General features: G+C 42.4%; 1 protein-coding gene across 1 annotated transcript in view; it reads left to right on the top strand.

Moving 5' to 3' along the window:
- The first annotated feature begins 246 nt into the window (after positions 1–246).
- EIF4ENIF1 (eukaryotic translation initiation factor 4E nuclear import factor 1) overlaps positions 247–17,348 on the top strand; it is a 19,772-nt gene continuing 2,670 nt past the window's right edge. The window contains 16 exon segments of the mRNA XM_009077697.1: positions 247–342; positions 3,719–3,792; positions 4,567–4,694; positions 5,250–5,530; positions 6,173–6,374; positions 7,522–7,697; positions 9,843–9,877; positions 9,879–9,967; positions 10,305–10,484; positions 12,569–12,798; positions 14,225–14,296; positions 14,644–14,827; positions 15,296–15,375; positions 15,762–15,901; positions 16,073–16,157; positions 17,147–17,279. Coding sequence (XP_009075945.1) covers positions 247–342; positions 3,719–3,792; positions 4,567–4,694; positions 5,250–5,530; positions 6,173–6,374; positions 7,522–7,697; positions 9,843–9,877; positions 9,879–9,967; positions 10,305–10,484; positions 12,569–12,798; positions 14,225–14,296; positions 14,644–14,827; positions 15,296–15,375; positions 15,762–15,901; positions 16,073–16,157; positions 17,147–17,279 — 2,185 coding nt within the window.

Raw genomic sequence — 17,348 nt, 5'->3', positions numbered from 1 at the left:
GGAGCGGGGTCGGGGCGCGGCCGGGCCGGGGAGTGGGTCAGAGTGTCTAGCGAGAGCCGCTTGGTTGGTGCGGGGGAAGGCAGAGGGAGAGAGCAGACTGTTAGGGAACGCGGCTCTTACCTGCTGTGCCTAAGTGCTGAACAGTCGAGCTGGAAGGGAAACGCACCCTCTTGAAAGGTACGTCTGCAAATGTGACGGGTTTGTTTTGTTTTAATTAGCTCCGCGGCCAAAGGCTTTGAAGTAACCATGGATAAACGAGGAGGCATAACAGAAACTGAAAATGGTGATGCTTTCCTGGAGCTGAACAGGATTACAGCAAAATACCCCCATCGTTACACAAAGGTTAGCTGTCTCTTCTTTCCTCTTTAAGTTGTGTGTGGAGCTGTTGGTCGCAGAAGTAGAGTGGGAGGTGGAGGCTTCTGTGAGAGGGAAGCAATAAGGTGAAAGCTGAAAAGCCTTTGCCCGGATTAGGATTTGCAAGGTGGTATGAAATGAGCAGTTTGTTAAATGTGATGTAGCTGTGCAACCCTGTCCTCGATATACTTGGTTCCCCCACCTAATTGTAGCACCTGAGCACCCCACAGCATGTGCTGAGAGATTATGGTGGTTTGTTGTTCTGCCAGCTTTCTCAAGCACTTTCACTTCATAGTTCTAGTGCTTCTTTCAGCAGTGTTCTTTAACAAGCTGAGCAAAATGCTTCCTTGCAGTAGATGCCACTTCCTAGAAAGTAGCACACCAGATCTTTTCAGGAGCTTTAACATGTTTACTTGGATGCCTTTTGCAACCTCAGAATTGCTCATGTTTGGCTGCTGGAGGCCCAGCCTGTGCTTGGTGTTAAAACTTTGGCACAGGTGCTTTTGTTTAACTGTGGTACTTAAATATCTGCATGAGTGGAAGAAGAATAAAGAACTTGGCAATAAAGGATTCTTTTGGTGCTCAGTCAGTTTGATGTGCTGTGGGGTTTTGGTGCCACTGCTGGAATATGGCTTTGGAAAGAGCCTGTAATGGTGGCTAATTTTCCCATGGCTGCAAGCTGTGGGAACAGGTGGTCATTGCTTTGTGGAAATCTGTTAAGATCCTTTGCAGCAAATGGCCTGAAGCGTGGAACAGGGTTAGATAGTTTGCTGTTGCTGACTGTGTTATCTTGCTTGAGGAATTCAGAGCTGTTTGCTTCCTGGCAGGTTGTTTTTGAAAAGGGAGAAAATTTATCACTCTGTCCCTGTCCTGCTGAGATAGTAGAGCTCTAGATTATGTTAACTAGACATCAACAATGAACCATGTACTTCAGAATTGGCAAAACCTGCATGGAAATGGTATAGCTTTCTAATTATCTCAAGCTTCTTAAAAAAGAGGTGCACTTAACTCTCTAGGATGCAGAGTATGTTGTTGTTCAGACCTTGTTATTCCATTAACTGTTAAGTGAAGCAGAGGAGCTGTTTTTGAACTTTCCCTGCTGAAAAAGTGTTATCTACACTTGTTTAGTCTTGCTGTACTCCTCTCAGGAGTACTAGCTGAATGCAGCTTTGAGTTGTGCTTGCTTTTGGGGCAGTATTCAGCTAGTGCTGTTTGTAGCCATACACTGAAGTTTGTTAATTCAGTACCTGTAGTTTCTGATCAGGATAAAGTTGCAGAACTAGTGTCAGAAGGTGTCTAGTCTTGTTTATTTCTTGGTTTCCAAGGAGTCTAAATCAAGAAATACCAGAAATCTGTGTCAAAATATCTTGCATCGTATCATGGGGGTTCTTTTGCATGTAACAGCTCAAATGTTGTAGATGGTTTAAGGTGCTCTTGTAATCAGCATTGCAAGGCATTTTCACATGATCCAGTTTCCTGTTCATTAGGGATGGAAGGGACACTGTTTGGGGTCATGTACTGCTGATTTGGAAAGGGAACCGATCTCCTTTAACAGTTTATATTCGTTTACTACCAGTAGGAAAACAATTGATTCATACTATGAGTATCTAAGCTGTTTGATTAAAACTGTTTAGTAACAGCTAAACACTTTTCCCCTACCTGCTGAAAAGTGCTAATGTGTGAATTAAAAAAAATGCCCCAGCACTAAAACCACACTCTGAAAGTGTCATCATTCATCTGTTATGGGAGTGCTGCATAGTCCAAGCTGTGTCTTTTCTAGTTCTTGGGAAGCTCTTGCTCTGAGGTGCTCAGCTAATAAGCAAAAGCCAAGAAACAATTCAAATTTTCCTCACTTGAGTGGCAGAATTGTGATAGGATGTGAGAGAGCCTATGCACTCCCTCTCGTGGCCAGCAAACAGCCCATTTCCAATCTGGTGATGGGCAGGGCTGGGAATACTTGTAGTATCTGCATCAGGCTGTGATAGTATTACAGCACTGATGCTCCTTGCAGATTGAGGTTTATTTTGGGAAGCAGTGGGCAGAAAGGCCAAGTGTTCCTCCCTTTAATGGAGCTGTTTTTGCTGAAGACTAGCACAGGCTGATGCTTAGATGTGTGTAAAGGTTTTGTCCAGCTACCAAATTGCCATCTGGAAACTTTCAAGTATTAAGCTCATATAGCTAATGAACTAATTTTAATCACTTGGGGATAATGATGTAAAAGCTCTAGAGCATATTGTATGCTTGGGGAAAAAGGGTAAAGAGGTTTCCTTCAGTTTGGCTGATGTGTGGTGCCTGCTGTTAGGATTTCTTTATCCTTCCAGCTGCCCACTGATTCCTGCACAGTTCTGAATCCATTCAGTACAGTTGGGCGTGAGGCAGAAAAGTAATCTAGAGAATGAGTAAGTCTCATTAGAAGTGTGCATCTTGACTGCAGCCAAGTTAATGATGATTTAAATTACTGATGATTGCATCATTAATAATGCTTTTTAAATGTAGCAAACTGCAGTGAGACTGGATTGATTGCCAGTCAAATGACTGACTGCTCAGGGTGTGCAGTGGTAAACTAAGTGCTCTGAATGCTGATAAAGTGGGAGAACAAGTCATTGAGCATTGGTTTGGTGTTGGGTGAAATGGGTAATTGTGTAACCTACATTCTGGTATCTTGGAGTTGGTGATGGCCAGAAATGGTAAGCTTGTCTGGAACTTCCAGATCTACACCAGTAACTGGTAAATGACTGACTGCTCAGGGTGTGCAGTGGTAAACTAAGTGCTCTGAATGCTGATAAAGTGGGAGAACAAGTCATTGAGCATTGGTTTGGTGTTGGGTGAAATGGGTAATTGTGTAACCTACATTCTGGTATCTTGGAGTTGGTGATGGCCAGAAATGGTAAGCTTGTCTGGAACTTCCAGATCTACACCAGTAACTGGTATTATGGTAATGTTATCTGCTGTTCTTACATAGCATTAAACACAGCAGTTTGGTTCCTTGCTGAGAACTGACTAGCTCCAGTATCCACAATGCCTGTCTTGCTTAAGCTGAACTGTCCAGGGAAGTGGTTACGTAAACATGTATGGTGTGGATATCCATGGAGTGGTCACAAGGACTGAACCTGACCTAATAAGGCTTAGTGCTTCAAATTAGTGGTTGGTCAGTGGCCACTGCTGGAACAACTGAAACAAAAACTTGCTGTCAAATGTCAACTTCACTGCAGGAAATGAAACAACCTATTGGGAAACTTGGATTGTCAAATTAGAACACTAAATTGAACAGGTAGTCTGGAATAGACAGTTTGAGTCACTTAAATCTTGTCTGGGGGAGAATTGGAACTAACATCTTTTTTTTTTTTTTTTTTTCTCCTCCTAGGAGGAATTGCTGGATATTAAAGAGCGTCCCTACTCTAAGCAAAGACCTTCTTGTCTCTCTGAAAAATATGACAGGTATTTTCTTGACTTTACAAGGGCTAAATACACTTCTTCCAAAATAAAAGTTTAAATTGAAAAAATCTTAGCTGAGACGTGTTCTTGTGCTGATGGGAGTTGTATGTGCTGCAGACTTTAGTGTGTGACAGTGTTCAGAAGTACTAATCTACTAGGAAAGGCTTAATAGTCTGGCTAGGGATTTTGAGCTTTGAACAAAGATTTTCTGCTGGATCTCATGTTATAATTTCACACAAGTCTTGCAGACAAAACTTCCAAGAATATAGATGGCTGTGTAGTACAGACTGACTAGGTCAGGTTGCAACAAGCTGCATTGCTTGGTGGATTACTCTCCCATGTTGACACTCTACCTCATTTGAAAAATGAAGGTGAGTGTTCTTGACTTGTTTATAAGTTTGCTGAGCACTAGTTTCTTTATTATTCAGATTAATTTATTGTACAAGTATGAGATTGAGGTAAAATTACATGAATGCTTAAGGGCAGCAGCATGTGATCGGTTTGAGCTGGTTTTCAGTGTACCAGGCAAACTTCACCAGTAACTAGTGAGGCAACATGTCCCTTTATCGTGAGATGCTGGGGATTATACTTCCTTACTGTTACAGAAAGGATCCAAACACCAGGTGTGAGGTAGTGAACCATTGTAGAAGCTGGGTATGAAAGATGTTTTACTTGTGCAGGTTGCTAACTGGTGAGTTCCAGATTGTCAGTAGCAGCACTATGAATTATTTATTAGACTACAAGGTAGAAAACAATCCTGCAATTTTATTTCCATAGTGATGGTGTCTGGGATCCAGAGAAGTGGCATGCATCTTTATATCCGAGTTCAGGAAGGACTTCACCAGTGGAAAGCTTTAAAAAAGATTTGGATTCAGATCGGACTTCTCTTATGCGCAGGATAATAGGTAGGTGTGTTCTTACAGCACAAGACTCACAACTGAACCTGGGCTGCTGGCAAAACCTTTCCATTGGGATAACATAAAGGAGACTAAACCAAGTCTCTGAAAATTTTGACTGCATAGTATAAGTGTTAAGGACATCTTGGCTGCTCCAATTAGACTGCAGTTGGGTTTCTAGTAACTTATCTAAGAACCAACCTAGGCAGCAGTCAGATATGGCCTACTGTTCTGGTCATGCAGGAGTAAATACCTTTGTGATAATGCATATGCAGGGGACAGTTTCTCTAATTCAAGGCTGAGTACTTAAAAGGTCTGTAGTGGGAAATCAGGGCCATCATAAGGGACCACAATAATTCCTCAATATCTAGCTGTAAATTCTTTTTTGTCTGCACTTCCTGTGGTCTCAGCTAGATTAGCTTCACAAAAATAAATCATGAGGGTTTTCCTTCAAAAAAAAAAATCTAGGACAGCAGCAAAGCTGTAGGGACAGGAGGATGTTATACAGACAACCCACTTGTCTTTACTAGTACCTTAAACTCTTGTGTGGTCTTCGACGTGCAGATCCAAGAGAGCGAGTGAAAGAAGATGACCTGGATGTGGTACTGAGCCCACAGAGGAGAAGCTTTGGGGGTGGCTGCCACGTGACTGCAGCGGTGAGCTCGCGCCGCGCGGGGAGTCCCCTGGAAAAGGAGAACGACGGCGTCCGCATGATCGGAGGCCGCAGGATTGGCAGCGGCAGAATCATCTCTGCGCGGAACTTCGATAAAGACCATCGGGGCGGTGACCCTAGGGATTCGAGAGACAGAGATCGTGACAGGGACTACAAAGACAAACGCTTCAGGGTTTGTTCTCTCTTTTCCTGATTGGTTATTAAATCAGGTTTGGGACACTGCACAAAAAGCACCGGGGCAGGTGAGCTGCATACAGCAGTTAAGGGTTCAGTGCAAGCAAGTCAGTTTTTATGAAAAATGCCTTTATGGTGTAAAGACTGTGAGCACTTGGTGCTTGGAAAACTTAGTTACATTCCTTCAGACAGCTCAGCTGGGATGATCCAATACTGTTTGTCTTACAAACCTTGCCTGTGGTTGACTTACTAGCAAGATACTCTGAAGTCTAATAGTTCATTTGTAGTTCTTGACCTAGCAGTTTTCAGTGAGCATTGTCTTTAACCTCAGCAGGTGGAAGCTTTCCATGCTTTCAGGCTTTTTTTAATACTTTTTTTAAAAAAAAAAAGGAGGAACCATTAGCCTAGCTCTCAGGATATAAAACTGAGTTTGTACAGGCTCTTGCAGGTCAATACTTTTGGTGTAATGAAGCAGAAATTTAGCTGTGAAGCTTAAAATTTAAAAGCTTACTGAGCATGCAGTGTGTGCATTTAAACTTTAAAAGAAGTGGTGTGGAAAGGTGGCCATTTGCTTTGGAAGTCAGGGAGGGAGCTCATGAAGCAGCATTTTATGGTTCATATTTTCGATATCCCCTTTCAGAGGGAATTTGGTGACAGCAAACGTGTCTTTGGGGAGCGAAGAAGGAATGACTCTTACACTGAAGAGGAACCAGAGTGGTTCTCTGCTGGTCCTACAAGTCAGTCTGAAACCATTGAGCTCACAGGCTTTGATGATAAAATTTTGGAGGAAGATCACAAAGGGAGGAAACGTACCAGGCGACGCACAGCCTCGCTGAAAGAAGGTAATGGCAAATCTGACAAGAGCTTTGCTTCTCTGCCAGTATGGCATGCTGCTGGGGCTAGAGGTGGTTGTTGCATATCCAGCAAGTGTAAATAACAGTTTACCAGCCTTTATCTTAAACTTGCATGGCTCTTAGTCATGCTGAAGCACAAGATGTAAGGCCTATAAAAGTATTTTCAATCTGAAAGATCAAGTAAGTGACAAAATACTATTTTTTTTCCACGTTGAGGCAGGATTGAGAGGCTTGTATGGATGTTAAATGATATCAGGAGTTAGTAGGCTATTAAAAAGTCTTGTTCATTTCTGTATCCTGCTGGGTGCTAAAGGCTTGGTTGAAATTAAGGTAATGCTCTGAGGTACTAGGAATATATTTTTCTTTATAGTAATACTGAGATTAGGAGCACTGATCTGGGCATACAGCTGCCAGTAATGTAGCTTCAAGCTGAATGTGGAGACTTGGGTTTGTGCAGTCACTGGACTTCAAGTCTACAATGATTATTACCACTGCAGAAGCTGCAGTATGGCAAGAGAGAGGATGACTTTTTAATGCAATAAATTCTGCAGGTGGATAACAGAAGTGAATACACAGCTACACCTGAGGTGTCACTGTGTTACAGTGCAGCTCCAAGCACACTGGGTTCGTAGTCATGGCATAGGTTTTTGGGTTTTTTGCAGTACCTGTGCAAGCTCGTTGAGTCTTTAAAGTGAGAAGTGCTTTGCTGCTGTTGGAGGTGGAGGAGCAGTATTTGTCATTTCTTTATGATATTAAGAACCCATATCAAGAAGGCAGGAGCTGCCAAAGGGTTCTTGATGGAAGTAGATGTGTGGTGTGGCATAACATCTGATGTCTCTCTGCTTCCTGGGTTGATCAGAATGCAGTTGTTCATGCATGGTTCAATCACAATTTTTATTTTCTTGAGCTAGGTAGTCTTAATAACAGACTAGAAGCTCTGTGCTAGGAGTGGTAGTAGGTGCTGTTCTCTGTGGCAACAGACTGCAGCCAGCACAATACAACTGATATCACATGGGGCTGAGGTACTTTGGGCCTGTTCTTCTAATCCCTAGGCCAAGCATGGGCTGTTAGGCACTCTTCCCACAGGAAATAGTCGAGTTCAGTGATTCAGCAATCACTTGATTTTCTTTTGAAGGGATAGAATGCAATGGTGGAGTGGCAGAAGAAGATGAAGTGCAAACTGCCCTTGCCAATGAAACTCCAGCAGATCAAGAAGTTCCTCGGGAAGCTGTTTTACAAGAACCAGCTCCAGGAGAGTTTGACTTCAATGAGTTCTTTAACTTGGATAAAAGTGTTCCTGGCCTGGCTTCAGTGAGTTTTCTGCTTGTGTTTTTTTTTTAACACTGGCTGATTCATGAGAAGCATTTTTGCTGCTGCTGTATTCCATAAAAGCTAAAATTTCTTGTTTTGTGTAGTTGCTTATGCAGTGTGTAAGTCTTAGATGAATTTGCAGAGATTTAGCTTTGGACTGTTAGGATGTTACTGATAATGTGTTTACATGGGACTGGCTCCATTTCCAAAGAGAGGGTTTGAGACAAACTATTTTTCCTTTCTTTTGATCACTACTTGAAGTCCTAAAATTGGCATCTTGAATGGATCTTCTTTGGGAGTGTTACAGATATGTTCAGGGAAGATTCACTGTACAAATTTAGTATAGCTGGAAACTGCCTTTTCCACCTCAATCTGGGAATTGCAGCAAGCTTTTGTGCAGGCTTCTTGGAGAGTGGTGAGCCTAGAGACACCTGATGAATACTGTCTGAGATATGGCTGCGCTGTTATCAGTGCCAGTAATGTGACTGAAAGGGGGATGGCTGAAAGGGTTTGAATCTTTACTGAAACCTCTGTATAGTGGTTAACTTACTTTTTGTAGAACTGTTGCTGCTGAATTGGACAAACACAGCCTACTAATTTAGTCAAAAGCCAAAAATTCTGACAGCAAAGCAACAGACCTGATGCAGTTTAGAAACGTTAAATTTTAAAAAAATTGAATCCTGACCTAGTCTTTAATGTGGATAAGCTGCTTACATTAGAAAAGATTAATTATGTGGTGGCAGTCATTTGACAAATACATAGAGGACAGTTTGATCTCCCTGGAGAAAATGTAAATGATGTCTTTAGACTTGACAAGCTGATTTTCAGCATACCTGCAAGATGGTGACTGCTTTCAAAAGCAGGGAATTCTCAAGTCAAAATATTTGCTGATGAAACAGATGGGCAGATGTTATAATTTGTCAGAAAAGTGAGTTTCTTTGTATTGGTGATAAGCCTGTGACAAGTGTTATTGTAGGGTTGTACATTTCCTGTCTTAGTTGTCTAAGATGTCAAATTCAAAGTCAGGACCAAGTGGATCAGTAGTCTTGTTTTTGCTGTTAGTGCTAAGTGCCCTTTATTTCAGAGAAAACTCTGATAGGAGGAATCATAGAATCATGGAATATAGGGGTTGGAATGGACCTTACAGATCATCTAGTCCCAACCCCCTGCCCTGGGCAGGGACACCTCCTCACTAGACCAGGTTGCTCAAGGCCTCATCCAGCCTGGCCTTGAACACTGCCAGACTGGGGCAGCCACCACATCCCTGTGCAACCTGCTCTTCCTCTTGTCTGAAAGAAAACATGCTGTGTGGTGAAACTGCATCAATGCCTATTGAAGAGGCTTTAACTGGGGGCTGTCTTGCAAGATGGGAAAAATTTTAGTTTGAGTTGTATTTCATAATGGTTAGCAAAGAAGTTAGTTGCTGTAAACTGTAGTGACTTCTGGCAGAGGAACTCTAGAGAGTGCTGCTTAGGGTCCTTGGCCTTGCCTGAGGTAGAAGTGCTGACTGCCAGTGCTGTGCCCATGAGGGAGGATCTGCTGTCTTTTGAAGAAGGCCACCCTCTTATTCCCAGAAGGGTTTGGCATGTGAAGTGCAAGCAGGCAGCCCTTAGCTACTGACCTTCTCCCCAGCTCTTGTGGGGTGCTCACGAGTCAGGGAGTAGAGTTCGCAGTTCATTCCAAGCACTGCCCTTGGCTGGTGCTAGAACTGAACTGAACCATCACTGCAGAATATCCAGTGCATCAGTGTACTCCTGTGCAGAGGCAGGGACAGCCCTGAGCCAGCTGGCTGTCAGAACTGCTGGCTGTTATAATTTGGTTTAAACCTTGTGACAAATGCCACTTTTTTATTTTTACACTTCCACTTCACAGTGGTGTAGTTCATTGTCTTTGGGTGCTCTGATTGTGCTGTTTCAGTTACAATTTTACTCTAAGCAAATATTTGGTGTAAATAAAAGATGTACACTGGGTTATGCTAACTGACTACACAAATGCTGCCATTCTGGAAGGAAAGAAGTCCTTCAAAGCATCTAGTCTTCTGTAGCAGAAGAATCTTGGTCATACAGTAAAGCTTCACCAGTATGTTGTTGATCTTTCTTCTCTTTAAGATGTTCTCTTTTTGCTTTTTCCTCTCCCATGACACAGATGATAGAGGATGTGCTGGGGGAAGGGTCAGTGTCTCAGCAGGTGGTTTTCCAACCCCAGTCGTTCTGGAAGTCGGTCAAGCAGCTTGAGATCTACACCACATGAGGAGCTGGAGAGGCTAGCAGGTAAGGCAGTAGGACAAGACATGGTCAGGTAGCCTCCTTCCTTATTCTTTCCTACTCATTCAGTAAGAGCATGGCAGATATATCTTTAGGATAGCAAATACTCCCACAGTTTAAGCACTTGACATTCTTTGGGAGGCTCTAAGAGTAAGCAGCTGTAAGTTGGTTTTTTAAATAAATGTTCTTGTCAATGCTTCCTGATGACTTTCCAGCTGATCTTGGGCAAGGGGTGCGAGGCGCAACTGCAGTGACGTGTTGAAGTTGGTTACCAGTGTGTGTTCACCTCGAGACATTGGGTTGGTAAACTGATGTCGCAGTGCTCCTGGTTTTGCTGTTTCAGGTCTAGAGCAAGCAATTCTCTCCCCTGGCCAGAACTCTGGAAACTACTTTGCTCCCATTCCATTGGAAGACCACTCTGAAAACAAAGTGGACATCCTAGAAATGCTACAGAAAGCCAAAGTGGACTTAAAACCTCTTCTCTCAAGTCTTTCAGCCAACAAGGAAAAGCTTAGAGAGAGCAGTAAGTGCCTCTTCAGATGTTGTCAAGTTCTTGTGATGCAGTATCTCACAGCAAGAGGCTTGGTATTCTGGAAACCTGAACTGCCAAATCCAGGACTAGGCAGTATTAGAGGTTTACTTACAGTACTGAAAAGCCAGTATTCAACAGATCTCAGCTGTGTCAATATCATCACTGATTCTTTTCATCCTAACCACAGGATGACAGCAGGACTCTATCAGACTGCTTCACTGGCCAGTAATAATCATAAGATGATGCAAGTCTCGATCTGAGTTCCCAGCTTTGTGTATGGCATTTCTATAAGGTTTTCATACTGGAGACTGGTAATGTCAGCTCTGAAACTGTGGCATTTAAACTCTGGCTTTACCGAAAATGGACAGTGTGAGTCATCCTTGCAAGCATCTGTCATGGGTCACATTGATCCATTAATATCAGTATCTAAGAAGTTGAACAGTGGCTTGAGGATGTGATTTTAATTTATTTTTCTAGTGCATACTGTAAACTTGAGCTTCTCAGGACCGTTGCTGGCACCTGAAGCACAGGGGTCTCTGTTCCCTGTTCAGTGCATTAATTAAATAACATAGCATAATTAAGAGAAATTTGTTCTTGACTAGAATCACACGGTTTCAAGGAACTTAATCTGTTAGAATTCACTTTTGTTGGCATCAGCTGTTCTAAACAGAGTTCAGGCCTGACTTTAATGTTCCAGGGCACCTCCAAGTTAGGGATTTGCATGTTTGGGCCCATAGCATGCATGGAGGGTACAAAATGCATGTGTTCTTTGAAATCTCAAGGTCTGATTCCAAATTGATTTCTCTCTGGCAAGCAGCATGTATTGCCGTGTAAAGTGGACTGAACAAAGTGATGCTACTGTGAGTTGTGTGAAGCAGCTGGGAAGGAAAGTATCCAAGCACTGCAGATATCCTTAAGCATCAAGTCTGGGATTAGGGAGTGTTGGCTAACATGTGGAGAACTTTCTCAATTTGACTGAAATAGAGCTACAAATCTTCTCTGTGTTCTGCTTAGTCTGACTTTCCTACTAAAAACTTTTTCAACTTTGATCCTCACAAACCAAGGATGAAGGAACAAAAATTTGTGGGAAAGCTTCCATTCCCTCAAAAGTACCTGAAGCAGGTTCTGTATTCCCATAAAATGCTGTGCAGTTCTTTGAGTGCTGTGGAGTTTTCAGGTCAATTCCACTCCAACATCAGTTTTCCTCGTTCTCCATACTGCATGTCTGCATCATTGTTTCTTTTCTCCACCTTCTTGCCCAAATTTCCAGTAAATCTTGTTTCTTTGAGCCAACATCTGCTACAGCAACCCATGGCATGCTCCTGTCTCTTCTTCCTTTTCTCTTAAGGTGTCACACCTTGTGATGTGTGTTAGCTGGTCCATAAAGCATGTTTAGCCTTGATGTTGGGCACAAAAGGTATTTCTACACATGCATACACAGGAAAAGAAGTGCTGCTAATGACACTTGTACTTTGTTCTGGTTATGCCACTGAAATCTTACTATGGAGGCTTTAGTTTCTGAGCAAAAAAATGTACTTCAAACTTTATGCACACCAAGCTAAGTGTGTCACTGAGTCTCCAAAGTATCTAGGTTTTCCAGGTATGTATTCTTTCTACCTAGGAGCTTCAGACAAATTGACTTTGCTTGCACTGTGGCTGTAAGACCATCTGGTCTCCTGGAGTCTAAGATTAATGAAACTTTCTTAATTGAAAAAGGACCAACTCAGTTGTTGCATTAATATTCTCTATGAAATGCAGGCAAAGTTGTAGAATGTAGTAACATGTCTTGCAGGATAAATGAAAGGCAGTAAGAACTTAGTAGCTGAAACCTCAGCAGGTTCTTGTGGAGTCTTACATGCCTGTAGTTGTGCATGTTGGTGCTCTGAACTCAGATGCTAGAGTATCAGTCTAAACACAGGTCAGATATGGTTTTACAGCTAGTATGAGTATCAGAAAATAAGTTTTTGGCTGTTCCTCATTTCCAAGTAACTTGTATTCAGCACCTGCACAAGAATTACTAGCTCACTTGAAAGCAGAGAATCCTGGTTTACCAGTATTTCTCCTGTGTTTCTCAGCACATTCAGGAGTTGTACTTTCAGTGGAAGAAGTGGAAGCTGGGCTGAAAGGCCTGAAAGTGGATCAGGAGGGGAAAATTGCCACTCCCTTTATGGCTGAGCAAATGGAGGAAGCATTGAATGTCTCTGGCTCCAGGCAGATCAAGAAAGATGGAGACATGACTGCGTTTAACAAACTGGTCAGCAGTATGAAGGCGAGTGGGACTCTGCCTTCACAGCCCAAAGTCAATGTAAGTAGCAGACACTTGGCTCTTGTGACCTGTGTTAACACATGGGCTATGAACTGAACCCCTTAGGTGACCCTTCTGATGGCACATGAGCCTTGACTTGGGTACAGCAGCATGACATGAAATACAGGCTTACATTTAGAGTATTGCTGCTTGGGGAGGAAACTAAGGAAGATGCTTTGATCACTTTTCCCTAGCCAAAGTGGGTCATTGATCAGTTCAGAGTTCACAGGGTTGATTTCATGTTAAGTTTCTGAAAACCCAGAACCCTAAGACTGTGAGAAGTCTAAGAATTGCTACCTTCAAAGTGGATCTGTATCTAATATCATTGATTAATATCTGGACTTGAAGACTGTACTTGCCCTAAGAAGCTCCTGTATGATGGAGAGGATGAACCTTTTACTGTAGAGGTTATTTCAACAGTGTCTTAAGATTTTTCTACACTTGAACCTTATTTAATATAAACAAATACATGTGTAGGAAAGGTACAGTCTGTGTAACACACATCAGTCCACTCTTCGTGAAGACTCACTGGTGTTAGTTTAATGGTTGCCTTAGTGCTGCTATTCTGTTAAAATGCTTGTAGTGTGGGTACAGCCAGCACTGAACCTGAAGCTCAGATATTTTTAGTGACCTCTGTTTTAGAGGTATGTCAGTGCACAATCTGATGCTTCAAACTTGGCTTTTAACATAATCAGTACTCAGATAAAACTGAAGTGAATACTTGTTAGCTGGAAGATTAATAGTAAATAACAGATGATACTAAGCTTTAGACTGTAAGAGATTGTAGGATGAAATTTCATCCTGCACTAACAGCCTGAACAGTTTACTTGCCCTAGAAGCTATCAATAACCACTTCTGGCACCATAAAATACTTTCAACAACTGAGTAAGTCTAAAGCATTTGTTTTTCCTGCCAGACTATACCCAAGGTCTTTCAGTCACATCCCATTTCACTAAAAGATAGTGAAGAATGTAAACTTGCCCTGTGAAGAATTTGCAGGTTGATTTCAGACTTAAATCAAGACTTTCACTTCTGTCTCTTTACATTCATGTGCAGTTTTGATGTGTAAAAGAATATTTAAAATAATTTCTCTAATACACAAACACTTTTCGGTTTGTGCGAATTTTCGGTTAACCACTGAATGTTCCATCCTCAGATTACACAGTTATATAATTTGTGTTTTACTCAGACTTGAATGATGCACAGTGAAGTGCCTGCATGCAGTCCAGCACAAGGCATTTTGTTAGCTAGGGAAGTTCTGTGAGCCAGCTAAGCCATTAACTTTGCTGCAGTTTCATTTGGCTGATACATGAAGTATGGCTCTAACAGAACAGGTGAGGGGTTTGTCTTCACTGAGACAAATGTGGATAGTCTCTTAATGAGTTTGGTTGTATCTATGTCTAATTTAGTGTTTTTGTTTCCTTAGCAGAGCCTTGAAAGCCACTTAATGTCACCTCCAGAGATGCCAGGCCAGCCTCTATCAAAGAACATTCTGCAGGTATTCTTACTGGGGGGAGGGAAGTACTTAAAAGCATATCCCCACTGGGAAAACAGTAATTACTTAGAAATAAGGCATTTAAGGCAGTTATGGGATCAGGAGTTAGATATGATACTGTAGAGAAGACAGGACGAGTCACTAGTTGTCATGCTGTTCCCTGTAACTGCAGCTTGAAAATGAAAAGCCTGCTCAGTGCCTAATTGTCGGAGCAAACCAGAATTGGTATCTAGTTGCACAAGTTCCCTTGTCCCTAACCTGCCATGAACAGGGTGGTCTGTAGCATAGTAAAATGAGCTGTTTGTGTAAATGGGTCATGTTTTGAACCTTCCTATGTTATTTATTCTTAGGAACTTCTTGGTCCACCCATTACCAGACCTGCTTCATCGAATGTCTTGAGCGGGCTGATAGGTGGTTTGGAGCCTGCAGCCTCTTTGCTGACACAGAGAGCTCCTTCTCCCCCCGTCCCACCCGTGTTCCCAACGCGAGCGGCTTCCGCGGATTACCTGCGCCACAGGATATCTTCCCCCATTGGTGAGGCTAGTGCACAATTGTTTTTGTGTTACTTGAGTTGGTTTGAAAACACACCTTATAGAGCTATACACTTCCTGGCACTTGGTGGGCAACTAGGTCAGTGTCTGCCTTTGCCTTTTTACTTATTGGTCTAATGTTAAATTGCCTCCAGAAAACTTAGTTATCTGATGATTCAGCCAGACCTTACAGTGAGTTCTGCTGTGGAGTAATGTGCTCAGCTGCTGTGTAAGAATCTCATTGTCAGGGACTACCTGGCTACTTGTGTTGCAAAACACTACCATAGCATCCTTTGCAGCACTTGAGCTCAGTGACAAGGAAGAGACAGCTCTGTGAGGATTGAAGGGGTGAGCTGAGAGTCTTCACAAGATGTCCTTAATTCATGTGGAATTGTTTTACTTCAGTATATGTATTGTATGCATTGCAAGAAACTGTTAGTTCATTTAAATACATCTGTTGCATGTTCTTTAGGTTTTGGACAAGGTTCTCAGCAGTTGCTTGGTGATCCATTTCCGGGTGTAAGGAAGTCCATGAGCCCTGTTGCTGCACAGGTTAGATGAACATGCTCTTTGTTTAATACTCATCTCTCTTTATATTGTGTGGTCTCAAACTAATTTGTGGGAGCACTCAGCTGTTGCATTCAGATGTTTGTGCTTCATTAAGCTTACTCTGAGTGTGAGGATGCAAAGTCTAATTTAGTACGATCTCTAAACCTCTTTGGAATTTGCCTCAAGTATGAGATTTTTTTGAAACTCGTCCTCTCTGTCAAGAAAACAGAGGCTGTTGGTGGGCAGACACTTTGTGAAGACATTAGTAGTTATAGCTGTCAGTCTTAAGTATCTTTAAAAAAAAACAAACCAAAAAAACCAAAACACAAAACACCAAGCAACCAGATCCAAACTTTGATCTGTGTGGGTTTTATGCTACTCTGCTTCAGATGAGTCCCTTGGAGATACAGCAAGCTGCATTAGAGGGCCTAGCACTTCCACATGACTTGGCCATACAGGCAGCAAACTTCTATCAGCATGGCTTTGGTAAACCACAGATGGACAAGAGCAGAGATGGCTACAGGAACAGGTGAGTATCTGACTGCAAAACTCAAGAGGTACACTGGTTTTTATTGTGGGTATTGTCTTTCACTACTATCAGCACTAGTCACACAGGTTTGCATTGGTTCTTGGCAGTGCTGCTTTTCATCCTGTGCCACAAGTACAGCCCCTTTTTTACTGACTCCCTGTCCCTTAGCAGGCAGCAGCGAGTGACTAAATCTCCTGCACCAGGACACAGAGGGAATGCATCTTCTCCTGCCCCTACAGCATCCATTACGAGCATGGTAAGTACCTGATGTACAGTGGTTGTAGGAGAAGCTGTACAAGTGTCTGCAGTGATTAGATAACAGCAATGGTTGTCAATGGGAGAAAGGGAGGCCATAGAGGAGTGAATCACTCATGATACAAGAATGAGTTGCACATCATGCTTAACTGGAAAACAGCCTTACCCTGCGCACTGTCTAGCCTAAAACTGAAGAAGCACTGTTGATGTTACCTTGACCTGGTCTTCTGAAACCAAATAAAGATAATTGTGAAAACTCAGGCCCTCGTATTTTGGTGCTTAAGTTTTCAGAAGAGAAGTGCTGAAAGCCATTAAGGCACTTTAGATAACACTGGTCTTTGGGTCCAAAGTGTCTGTAGGGAGGAACTTCAGGGTCACTTTGAAAATTAGTAAAATCTCAAAGCCAAGCTGTTGCCTCGCTGCCTTTAGTACTGTGCACAATGTTGCATTGATCCAACTTCTCCAATTAATCAGTCAAGTACTTGCTTGCAGCTATAAGACTATCACCTGCCAAATCAAACGAGTTTCTGTTTGTATACCAAATGAGTGACTTCCATGGGTGCTATGGAACTTTAAACGGGGGAAAAACACAAATGAGGCAATAGTTTTCTGCAGCTGTGTCAGCCCAGACTTAACACAGATAAAGCAGCTCTGTAGGAACTCCTCTGGAGCTGCTGTTCTGAACCAATAGCAAAGAGGAAACAGCTGTAACTAAAAATACAGCTCAGCTATTTTGTTTTAAACCTGTTGAAGTACATTTAACTTTGAGAACAGCAGCTGGTTTTAACAAAGGGTATTGGACTAGCAAAAGTTAAAGAAGAAGTGTGTAAACTGTAGAGTGAAGCTATGAAATGAGGTGAAGTAAAATCATGGCCACACGGCTGATCCCTACGAGCTTGGACTGGAAAGGATGTGTCCACCCACAACAGAGATAATGTGGCCTTGGATAAGCACTGAGTAAGACATTGCTATGTCCTGCGTTCTCTGCAGCTGTCTCCTTCCTTTACACCTACCTCGGTGATTCGCAAGATGTATGAGAGCAAGGAGAAAAGCAAGGAGGAGCCAGTTCCTGGGAAAATGAAAATCGGTGACATTAAAGATGAAAATCAGAGACCAAATGAAGGTATTGTAATGGCTTTAAACTACCACAAACAAAACGGATTTGGAATAGAATCAAATTGCTTCAGCACAT

Source organism: Acanthisitta chloris, unplaced genomic scaffold (genome assembly GCF_000695815.1).
Source record: "Acanthisitta chloris isolate BGI_N310 unplaced genomic scaffold, ASM69581v1 scaffold38376, whole genome shotgun sequence".
Taxonomy (NCBI): domain Eukaryota; kingdom Metazoa; phylum Chordata; class Aves; order Passeriformes; family Acanthisittidae; genus Acanthisitta; species Acanthisitta chloris.
This window is presented reverse-complemented; position numbering and strand designations above follow the sequence as displayed.